The 12,311-nt window shown below is 42.4% G+C and overlaps 1 protein-coding gene across 1 annotated transcript in view; it reads left to right on the top strand.

The window, feature by feature from the left end:
* Positions 1-12,311, top strand: part of FGFR2 (fibroblast growth factor receptor 2) — a 116,499-nt gene that overhangs the window by 49,033 nt on the left and 55,155 nt on the right. Inside the window, exon 6 of the mRNA XM_017508566.2 lies at positions 7,492-7,615. Within this exon, the coding sequence (XP_017364055.1) occupies positions 7,492-7,615 (124 nt within the window). The remainder of the gene's footprint in view (positions 1-7,491; positions 7,616-12,311) is intronic.

The following is a 12,311-nucleotide window of genomic DNA, read 5'->3' as shown; positions in this document are numbered from 1 at the left end:
TGATTAATATAATAGCAAAGCTGGACTTGCATCATAACTCTGTCTCCTAATCGTACTTATTCCTGGGCTTTTCCATCAGTCTTGAGCATGGGCAAGTTTTTTCAGCTCTCTGTGCCTCAGATCCCCTGCCTTAAAATGAGAAGATTGGGTAAATAATCCTGATCCCGTCAGGCTCTGAGAACTGTGATTTAATAGCATAACCGTCACATAGCATCAGCCATGTCTCTTCTTAAACAACAGCACAGATTTTTTTTTTTTTTTTTTTAATAAAGAGGTTACTTTTATGGCTAGATATTTCACAGGGCTCAAGACAGTTATTGCCATTTAATGCAGAAAAGCAAGAAGCTGGCTGAGATAATTAATAGACCACCTCAATTCTTACCTCCTTCTTAGGTAATGATTTAGGCATAGGGGATTCTTAAAAACCATCTTTTATGCTGCTTCGAAGTGCCTAAGAACATAGACCAAGAGAGACCACAGGACAGCAGGCTCACACAACATGACCGTGAAATTGGCACGGAAGCCCCCAGCACCGGGTATCATAGGGGTTCAAATTACCCTGGAGCCCCTCAGCAGAGAGCAAAGCATTATTCTGTGAAACAAGTATATTTCAGATTTAAGAAAAGATGATTTAAAAACTTTTGTTATAATCACTACTAAACTGGTTGTTTTGAAGCATAGGTTAATTAAATTTACATTTTCTAGGTTAGTAATGTAAATGACTTTAAAATGACTCAGATGTCATTTTAAAGACTTTTTGATGCAAATGTTATACATTTGTTTAGGGGAGAAGTCATGACTAATGTACTTATCAGCATGCTTATACTTTACTGAGATTTTTTTCAGCCAAGACATTTCAGTTTTAATCCCAGACGAAGCAGTCTTTGATGACACAGGCCTGTGTTTGTATCAGCCAACATTTATGAACTGCTCCACTTCGTCGTGACTTTCCAGGTGCCTCCCAGGGAACAAGTTGCTCAGTCCTTCCACAGCCCAAAGAGGCAGACACTGTTATTTTGCCCTTTTACATTTGAGGGCTTGCCCTACATCTACCTCATAGGTGGCACACCGGCCATTTGGACCCAGGTGGTTTTGCACCAAAATTTATGCACTTGCTAAACTGCTTTCTTCAAATGTGGTTCCATGTTTTGTAAAAACACTGTCGCGGTTGAATGAGAAATACAGTGAAAGTAATGGCTCCCCCAAAGCATACAAAGACCTAGCCCAAGGTAGACTGTTGAGAGCAAAGTTGGGAATGTGATACTGTTCTTCCAACTTCCCAGACCTTTGTGGGTTATAAAGTGTATTCTTTCTATCTATCTATCTATCTATCTATCTATCAATCAATCAATCATCTATCTATATCTGAGACAGAGTCTCTGTATATTGCCCAGGCTGGAGTGCAGTGGTACAAACATGGCTCAGTGCAGTCTTGACCTCCTGGGCTCAAGCAATCCTCTTGCCTCAGCCTCCTGTGTAGCTAGGACTACAGGTGCATGCTACCACATTTGGCTAATTTTTAAATTTTTTTGCGGAGGCTGGGTCTCACTTTGTTGCCCAGGCTGGTCTTGAACTCCTAGGCTCAAGTGATCCTCCCCCCTCAACCTCCCAAAGTGTTGGGATTACAGGCCTGAGACACTGTGCCCAGCTGGTTATGGGGTTTTAAAATTTATTGTGGTAATATATACACAACATAAAATCTACCATTTAAACCTTTATCAAGTTTAGTAGGCATCAGTGACATTCACAGTGTTGGGTAGCCATCACCACTATTTTCAAAACTTTCATCTCTCCAAACAGAAACTTTGTACTCACAAAGCAGTTAAGTCCTCAAATTTCCCCTCCCCCATTGCACCTGGTAACCTCTAACATTCTTTTTGTCTTTATAAGTTTGCCTATTCTGTGTAGCTCTTATAACTGAATTCAGGATATTTTCTCTTTTGAATCTGGCTTATTTCACTTAACAATGGTCCATCCATATCGTAGCATAAATCAAAACTTCATTCCTTTTTATGGCTGAATTGTATTCCATCGTATGGATATACCACATTTTGTTTACCCATTCACCTGCTGTTGATCACTTGGGTTGCTTCTGTCTTTTGGCTATTGTGAATAATGTAGCAATTGGTGTACAAGTATCTGTTCCAGTCCTTGCTGCAAATTTCTCTGGGTATATGCCTAAGAGTGGAATTTCAGGATCATATGGCATTTGTCTGTTTCGCTTTTTGGGGAAGATCATGCCATTTTTAAAGAGCTAAGTTCAACCGGCATTGAATGTCCTGCTGCAGCCACCTTTGTGAGCACCTACAAGCAGTGGGCACTAAGAAAACAGCCTGGCATGTTGTAATTCACTTCCAACCTCCTCTGGAGAGATCCAGTGGTTGTTTATTGTGCAGAGGGAAGAGTTTCTGCCGCTGATCCTGAGGATCAGATCACCCGGCCCTGTTCTCTGGACACCTCCTGAAAAGCAAACTTCTTGTATCAATGTTGGAGTTGAAGCATTAACAGGTGTTTGGCTCCACATCTGCATGATGGTGAGCAACAGCAAGTACCTCTGTCTTTGACATGCAAGCTTAGTCAGTGCAAATGCATTCAGAAGGGATAGTTGCAAGTCTTCCAGGAGCCTGTTGAAAGTGGGGGGGCTGGGATGCGAGAGTATGATTTTATGCTCTTTTTTTTTTTTTTTTTTTGAGGCAGATTCTCACTCTGTTGCCCCAGGTGGAGTGCAGTGGCACAATCTCAGCTCACTACAGCCTCCGTCTCCTGAGTTAAGGCGATTCTCTTGCCTTAGCCTCCTGAGTAACTGGGATTACAGGCACCTGTTACCATGCCTAACTAATTTTTATATTTTTAGTAGAGACGGGGTTTCATCGTGTTGGTCAGGCTAGTCTCAAACTCCTGGCCTCAAATGATCTGCCCACCTCAGCTTCCCAAAGTACTGCGTGGGATTGCAGGCATGAGCCACTGTGCCTAGCAAATTGTATGCATTTTAATGGCACCTCATCTGTCGAATGAATTGATCTGTTCATCGGGTGGGTGCCTGTGTGAAGGCCAGGATTACTAGAGATTGCTGTCTTCCTGGGTAAGTGGAGTGCTGATACTGGCAGGAGAAAGGCTTGGGAATATCTATCTGATGTAACATGGACACAGCGTTCTACCTGGCCCAGAATAAAACTTCCTGTCATCTTCTGGATGTTTATTCTGCTTGTTATCAAGCACCTGGGTATTTGGAAATGTCTGGATTTTTTTGCAAAGTGGAAGGTAAATATCCAGGTGACAGCCTAGGTCTTTGACCTTTCACCCTTCACCTTTCACTTCGGTGTTTTGGTGTCAACAGACTAAATCTACATTCTCAGTTGTCACCTGAAGGTAGCCTGGGATTTAATAGGTATTTTACAGGATGAAGGTAGCAGAAGAATTCTGGGAAAAAAAAAAAAAAAAAAAAACCCGTCTGGGCTACCTTGTATCTTTGTGTGAATGGGGTGTGGAATGTTCGTGGAATCCATTTTCTTTCTTGTTACACTTGGGAGTTTAGGCCATTTCACTTCAATCTGCTTTGTTTCAGTATTGAAATATTATTTAAAAAAAATCTTCAGTGAACGTAGTTTTGAAACCCATGCTCTCCTATTATTCTGTTACTTGACAGATAAAAAATAGTGATGAATTCCACGAAGACCTGGCCACAAGCAGGAAGGAAAATAAAGAGTCGTGCTTGTGTTGGTCGGTGCAGGATTTCTTTTCTCTCTGACTTTTGTGGTTTGTTTTGCCAGATGCATTGGTTCTGCAGGGGGTAGCTACTATGGAATGATTAGCTAAGGAGCTGTTATACTTCTTTGTTGTGTGTGTTGAGATTTCTGTTGGTTTGAAAAGTAGAAATGAGAAAAAAGTAAACAATACCCATAATCCCAGTGCTTCATTGTGTAAAGTACATTGCTAACAATTTGATACATTTTTTAGCTATGTTTATAGTCAGGCTTACACCTTTAGTCCTATATGTATCTTTAGGGTGGTACACGTGTCTGCTTTTTCTTTTTTCCTTTTTTAATAAATTGGAATCATGAGTGAACTGTTTTTCATTTTTCAATAACGGCTTAATGATACCTTACCAGGTCTGAATATAATACATCATTCTTTTTGTGACTATATACTATGGTGTTTGAATGAACTATCTGTTAGTTCATGTAGGATGAACCAGACATTCTTAATGTCTCTCTCCTTGATGGATTTCAGTTTTTTGCTCTTACAAGTGGTGCTTGAAGCTGCAGTTTCGTTCATGTGCCTTGAAGTAATTGTGCTATTATTTTCTGTGGGCTAGATTTCTAGAAGTAGAATTAACTGGGCCAGAAAAATGTGTGCTGCTAATTTTAATAGACACCAGCAAGTTATTTTACACAAAGGCTTTTCTCAATTTATGTTCCCATTCTCAACTGGAATCTTTTCTTTCCCTACACATTCACCAAGTACTGAATAACATTGATCCTTCTAATTTTTGTTAATCAGCTGGTGAATAACAGTGTCTCATTATTGTTTTAATTTGCATTTCCCTGATCGTTAATGAGGTTAAGTATCTTTTCATATGTTTATTGGGTATTTATGTTCCCTCTTCTCTGAAAGCGAAAATGGTGTATGTACATTTGGCCTAACTGGCAGAAGAATTGTGGCACTCAAAATCTGAGGAATTTAGAAACACACGTTGTAGATTTTATGTTGGAAGAGTCATTTCTTTAGGTTTATGCTGAGACTCTGTATGGAAACAGAGTAATGAAAAAAAACTCCAACTTTGTGCTTTTGTTTGCCATCTTTATAAAGTTACTATTGTAGTTTCTTAGCTTGCTATTAAGAAACCACTAATCAATGGTAGGCTATCCCCTTCAAAAGTGCCCAGCAGTTCCATTGTTGGCGGCTTCCAGGGGGATCCATTTGGAAAATGCTACAGCTCATAAAATTTGGGATTGGTGATAGGTCAATAAATGAAATACTGGAGCAATGGTGTAAGAAAATAAATATTAACAGCACTACATGGGGCAATATTGATCTAATACCAAGATTTCTGGAAGGACAGAAACACCCTGTTTGGTAAATGTGCTTCTCATTGTAAAAGCATTTTATAAACGTTAACTTATTAATATTTGTGGCGCATCTCCAGGAAGTCAATATTCAGGGAGCGCAGGCTCTTGAGGAGAGATCTTGTATGGAATGCCCTGGTCCCAGTGAGAGACTCGAGCTGACCCTATCCCCTGGGGTTAAAAAAAGGGAGCAGCGAGCCAAGCTACATATGCCAAGATTTAATGTCTCAGCCAAGTCAGCCCATGACCCCTCCCTGTGCAGTTCAGGTTCAGGTCCATTTGGAATACTCTGTGTGCCAAATCTGGATCCAGGCACAAGAAAGACATTGACAGTTTGAATGGGGTCCAGAGACAGGCACTAGCCATGATTAAGGGCTTATGGGCATGACATTTGAGCGGGAGCTCAAAGAACTGAATATTTACAGCAGGGATAAATGCTGGATTACGTGGTTTGGTGACGTGGGGACCCTTGGCTACATCCCTTAAGTTACCTGCCACGTGACTAGTTCCCCATAGGCGAAGAGGGAATCATTTCTGTTACTCCTGAGAGCTTGAGGTGAAGGGAAGGTCTTCTTCTGGGCCTTAACTAGAATCAAGGAGCTTATACCTACGTGTCCCACGTTCTTAGTATAACGACGCCATTGTAGCACCCAGGAATCCAGGATTTAGGTAGGGAATTCTCATTGTGCTGGAAGATTTAGTATCCATATCTCCTTCTCCTTCAGAAGACATATTCTGCATGGAAGGTGCTTCTCTCTCCTAAGGGGAGACGTCCTAGCATCTTGTTTGGGTTCTGTCACAAGTCTATGGCTCAGCCAAGAGCAGAAAGTGAATCTTTGATGTAGAATACAGACCCTCCACTGTTGATCAGGTGCCCTCAGATTCATTTTATTGCCAGACATTTTACCTGCGACAGTGAGGCTGCTAGACTCAGAAACAACCTTCCTAGTTGTCGGGGACTGCAGCAGCCGAGCAAAGTGACTGCACCGAACTGTCCTAACTCACTGCTTGTACTCTGTTAAGAAGGAAAGAGGCCAGCCTTCACCCCATTGATCCTTCCGAAGCCTGTCAGCGACAAGCAGCGACCTGGTTTTAGAACTCAGCAGCAGTAGCTCCGTCTGTAGTCATGGCTTGCGTGGAACTAACTGAATGGCTGACGTGAAAATCGTGGCGCTACAGTACGTTCCTCGCATCTCTTGGCTCTGTTGGCAGGCTGATCACTGGCACTGCTTTGCAATGTGGACAGCTGCTCTGCCCTCCTGTTTTTGTAATGGAGTGGTTACGAGATGATTTTCTTTATTCTCTACTTTCTTGAATCACTCATGTGCTTGCAGATGCTCGGCCTGTATTCGTTTTGTTACGTGATGAATCCCAAAACACTTGCAATGCCCAGGGCAGCTCAGAAGTTCAGCTGAAATTCCTGAAATGATAGCGAAGGTCAGTAGGCCTCGACTGTTTATTTTTTCATTTTGTTTCACTGGAGTGCCTTGTCCAAAATACCTAGAGAGAGTGACTTGGATTTGGATAGAAGTATTAAAGCCTTGAACCCTGAAGATACTAGACGTTGCATTTTGTGGTAAGGAAAACTCACGCATGTTTGAAAATTTGAACCTATGGATATATTTGAAAAGCAAGGGGAGAACATTAGAATGGTGTCTATGTGTGCATTGACAGAACCTTAGGTAGGAGTCACAATAGCTGATTTTCACATGTGCTACTTATCTTTGGAAAGTCTCAAGAAGTTTGTGAACAGACTGATACACAACTTGAGTTGTGTAAGGATTCATTGCTCCCATATTTGGAATTCTGGGTATTTCTCTCAGGAACATGTCTCTCTATTCAGCCACAACGAGAGATGGGAAGGGCAGACCTGTTTCCAGCTGAAACTTCTTGAGACATCCAGACAACCTCTGAGAACTATGAGCTCCTTAGGAGAAATGAATTAGCTAAGGCAGCACAGAGGGCCTGGAGCAGTGCCTGGCGTACAGTTAAGTGCTCACTAGTGTTAGTTCTAGATGTTTCTGTGATGCCCTAGAGACTGAGGGTTTCCAGTGGATGGGCGAACTGGTAGCTCGCCTGCCCATAGACATTGGTTCCAGGTTGGCTGGTGTTCAGACTCCCTGGCCACTTGGCCTCTCCTGGAGGAACCCTCAAGTCCACGACAGTAACAGACCCATGCTGTACACTGCTGAATACTCCTGCGGATCTGAATGTGTCAATATTGGCTTCACAGGTGTTCACTGGGATGATGATGATGGTGGTTTTCATTTGTCACGATTCTTAGTGACAGTTATCAATCTAGACTTTACGTGATTCTTCTATACCTTCCTTGCCTCCTTCAGCTTCTTTTTAAATTGAGAAAGCACAGTACTTGGTATTCTGTGCTAGGACTGTTAAATAACCTCCTTTGCTTTGATCTTTTCAGGTACGCAACCAGCACTGGAGTCTCATTATGGAAAGCGTGGTCCCATCTGACAAGGGAAATTATACCTGCGTGGTGGAGAATGAGTACGGGTCCATCAATCACACGTACCACCTGGATGTTGTGGGTGAGTGTGCCTCTTCTCGCGTGGCAGCTGCACACCAGCCTGTTCTCCCTTGACTCGTTTGAAAACATGAACTTGTTAAGTCTTGTTTCTCCCAAAAGTTTCAGGAGAATTGGTTCATTCTTATTCTTTATACTGTCATTTTAGAAGGCTGCTTCTGTCATCGGACAACATTCTCTTTTCCAGGGAGCCAGGGTTTATGGTCTTTGCATGGGCCTCATGCTTCCCAAGCGTCATCTGTATAAAGTGGATGTGGTCTGACATTTTGGAAGCTGAGATTCCTCTGAAAATGTAAACTGGGCAGGCGAAAAGGGTACAGATGTGCTGTAGGAGACCTTTGGTTTTAAAAGAGAAGCATCCACAGGGCAGCTGTAGAAGGCCAGCTGAGGAGTAAAGGGAAAGATCTAAGGACTGACCCCATAGCTGGCTGGAAAAACGTGAATGTTGAGGGCCCTTTATTTCCATCACAAGAAAGTCATTAGACGGTACCAGTTCAGTGTCTTATCCTGGTAGCTATTTCCTCTGTGCAAAGGGAACCATGTATATGGGCTTATAAATACATTTTTGTCACAGTGCGCAGATAAGTAGGCCATTTTAATTAAACATTGAAGACCACCTAGCCTGTTGCCTTGGAAACTCCAATTTCTTCCCAAGTTTTGCCTGAGATGATGGGGCTTTGTTGTAACTAATGAATAAAGGCTGTTTCTCTGTCTTGGAGGATTGCTAACATATGGAACTATACCCAAGGCATATTTCATTATTGCGGGATGGCAGGGTAAGATTCCTTACCTGTAGGGGCCATCTCCATCCTGACATGTGCCATGACTTCCACCCTACCACCTTGAGCCCTTTCTTTTGGTTTGCCCTCCCCTAAATACAGGTCGCTGACTTCTGCTACAGACTCAGCTCAGTGCACACTCACGCTTTGCTGTAAGGTGACTGTTGGTAATTCTGCAAGCCCACACCACCCACTGTGCCTCTGTAAACAAAGTGTCTCCTACATCATTGCCTGTGTGTGTGTCCCTAGTGTCATCTCACATGTGGGTCTCCTTCCATAAAATATCTTTGAAGAGGGAGACCCTATAGATATTGGAATTGCCCAAGAAGCCATTAAAAAGTAATCCAAAAGCTTGATTAACCAAATTGCAAAGATTTGGTTAATTAAAACTGTAGATTAACTGAAAAGTAAAATTATTTTGATTTTCTGTCAAGTTAAGTGGAATTAGATCTACAAGACACTCTGCCTTAGAAAGCATGGTATAGTCTTTACTTCCATTTGCATAGAAGCATTCAGGGAAAAAAGTGTTTATTTGAAGATTTGAGTTCTGTTCTTCAGAAGCCTTCATGCGAAATTTGATAGGTCCTTGAAGAATGTTGATCCTATAGATATTCATAAAAGAGTGAGTTTTAGAGTTCTCTTTCCCCATAGAGATATTTGTGGCATGCTTCTTAGTGAGAATTACTATGTTCAGACATTTCACAAAGGAAACAAAAAGAGAAGTGACACTCAAATATGAGAAGAAAATGGTTAACATTTACTTGGCATTGATATAAATCCATTGATCAAAGAGCAAATGACTTGGCATTTACCTGAGTCCTCGTGTATACTGAATGTGACATAAAACTATTTCTATTTAGGGAAAGAGAGTTAGATTTTGGACTAAAAGTTCTAAAAACCTAATTTTGAAATTAAGTAATTTATTATGGTAAATATAATTGAGCTATAGCAGTCTTTTGGGATCATAGCTTTGCTTAGGTCTACAAATCATTCATTTAGCTGGGCTGGGGCCATTCCAGGCATCTCAGAGTCAGATTGCGGCCACTCCGGTCCGGGCTCTTGCTTACAGCAAGTTATAGGTTGAGTTGTTATGTAAAACATTGAAAAGCCCCTCACCCCACCTCCTCTTTGAGCGTTCTGGCAGCTCATCCCTGTGAAGGCCTGAAATCTCTCTTAGAGTTTAGGGTTGGGATTTGAATTGGGCTGCTGAATAATGGAATTGTGCTGTCTAATGTTAATCCCCTGGCAATCAGTCTTGTTGAAAAGACCGTATGATTCAGTGGTGTAATGCAGAGGGAGCGTGGAGTGTATGGAGTAATGCAGAGAGAAGCCTGATTATGTCACAAAATTGGGAGATCGCCCAGCTAAACACGGGCCAATAATGACACAATGCTGGTTGGGAATATCCATTAAAGCTCAACTCCAATAATTTTCCAAGCCTTGAACCTTCTTTATAAATAGAAGCCAAAAGTCAGTGGAGTATAAGACATTTTCAGTAAAGATGGAAGTGTGAAATACTCTCATCTCTGCTCAAAACCCTAGTAATTGCTTTGCGAAGCACTAATAAAATGAGAATTGAGTCAGCTAAAGAGGCACATGTAGACGTACAGGGTTGGCAATCGTTCTGAACATCTCAGCAAGTAGAAACAAAAAGGATTCAGTCTTAAGCAATGAATTTCTGGTAGCCCACAGGCCCAAATGTGATCCATTGCTGTGTGATAGCAGCTTTACAGCCACCTCTCTGTTTCACAGAAAATCAGAAACCCTTTCTCAGTGAAGGCGAAGTCCTGTTCTTGCCCACATTCTTTGGGGTTTTATTTTTGTTGCTATGTTACATAGATTGTGGTTCAGATATTATGAAGCATCAAGATGGGTGAGATCTTTTGACTGAAATTCTTCCTTGGAAAGGCATTCCCATAAGCACTTTAATGTAAAAGCCGTGTAATTCAAGTGACATTCTTGTGTTCTGGAATTAAACAGCAAGCCATTGTTGTGTGTAAGGGAAATGCTTTCATTTCTGGGAGCCCTTTTAGGAGCCTGGCTTGATCCTCATTAAAATTGACACCATTACTTTTCAACTATTTACTGCAAGGGAAAATTAGTGTGACACTCCACATTTTGGTAATTGTGGCAATAACAAAATGGGCTCCCCTAAGATAGCTGGCTCCGGGAGGTGGCGGGTCCTCACCGTCGTTCGTTGTTGAGTGGTACCGGAGCCCTGCGTTCTGACCGGGGGCCTGCCACCGTGAAGCTGTAGCGTTGCGGTGACTCATTTCACTTCCTGTGTCTGGAAGTGAAGGCGCTGGCACTCACGAATGTTAGAGTAAAAACACTTGTGCCGTGGAACAAATAGCAGGTTTGTCAGTGGCCACACCTGGGGCCCCTAGTGAATGGGGACAAATTATGTAGCTTTTTTGAGGCCCTGTTTTATTATCAGTAAAATCGAAATGACGATACTTACCTCATTCCTTTGATGGTTGTATTAGGTTTTCTAGGGCGGCCTTAACAAATTACAATAAACTAGTTGGCTTAAAACCAAATAAATCTATTTTCTTACAGGCAGGAAGCCTAAAAAGCCAAAATTAAGGTGTTGGAAGGCTCCACGCCCCTCCCCAGCTTCTGGTAGCTGTCTTCGGCTTGTAGTTGCCACTCCAGCCTCTGTCTCCATCTTCACACAGTCATTTTCTCTTTGTGTATCTCAGAATCTCCTGTCTTCCTCTTGTGAGGACACCTGTTACTAGATTTAGGGCCCATCCTAAATCCAAGATGAGCTAACCTTGATATTTTTGACTTATTGACATTTTCAAAGACCTTTTTCTTCATATAAGGGCACGTTTCTAGTTTCCAGGGCTTAGGACACGGACTTACCTTCTTGAAGGTCACCCTTCAACTCACTACATTGGTTGTGTGGCATCAGTTGGGTTAGCAGATGAAAACATCAAATTGGCATATAGGTGGCTCGCAACAAATGCTGGTTTCCTCCCTTCCAAACCAGGATTCTTTTGAGGGTTAGAAGGGATCTTTAATAGCTTTTATTAGTCTCAATCAGAAGTCTTATTAAACAAACAGAATGCCATTTTGGGGCCGGGTGTGGTGGCTCATGCCTGTAACCCAGCACTTTGGGGAGGCCAAGGCAGGCAGATCACCTGAGGTCAGGAGTTAGAGACTGGCCTGGCCAACATGGTAAAACCTCGTTTCTACTAAAAATACAAAAATTAGCCAGACATGGTGGTAGATACCTGTAATCCCAGCTATTCTGGAGGCTGAGGCAGGAGAATCATTTGAATCTGGGAGTTGAAGGTTGCAGTGAGCCGAGATCATGCTGCTGTACTCCAGCCTCGGCAGCCATCTTAAAAAAAAAAAGAAAGGAAAAAGAAAAGAAAGAAAGAAATAATAAAGCCACTTTGGGACTGAGAGAAGTGGCCAGAGGCTGACATTGACATTTCCTGCTGAGGTTTCCATCTTTGATTAATGCTGTCATTAAGGCCACCCTGAGACCGATTTTGCGTTGGAATTGCAGGAGAGGGTTGTGGAGTTTAAGGACTTGAAGTTCATGGAGTTGGCCTCTTTACATCCCCCTCCCCCCCACTTTACAGTAGAGGAAGTTCAGGTTCAGCTGAAATAAGTGATTTGCTAAGTAAGGGCTTGGAACAGGCATTCTGGAGCTGGGGCCTCCATCCGGGTGTTCTCCACTCCTACCCGTATGAATGCTCTTTGCTCTCTAGGCTGACTTCTTCATTTGATGTTCACCGTGGCGTGTTTCAGTAGTGACTACCGCAGCCCAGCTCTAAGAAGGTCCTGCTGTCACCCCACCCTGCTTTTGGCTTATTGCTGCAGAAGACGGAATGTGCAGGAGAAATGTGGGAGTCCTTAAAAGACTGGATGCTCTTCCTCACTCATGTAGACGATTTGGCTTTGAAT

This window comes from Cebus imitator, unplaced genomic scaffold (genome assembly GCF_001604975.1).
Source record: "Cebus imitator isolate Cc_AM_T3 unplaced genomic scaffold, Cebus_imitator-1.0 Scaffold396, whole genome shotgun sequence".
NCBI lineage: Eukaryota > Metazoa > Chordata > Mammalia > Primates > Cebidae > Cebus > Cebus imitator.
Note: the sequence above shows the minus strand (reverse complement) of the source record. Positions and strands in the feature narration are given on the sequence as shown.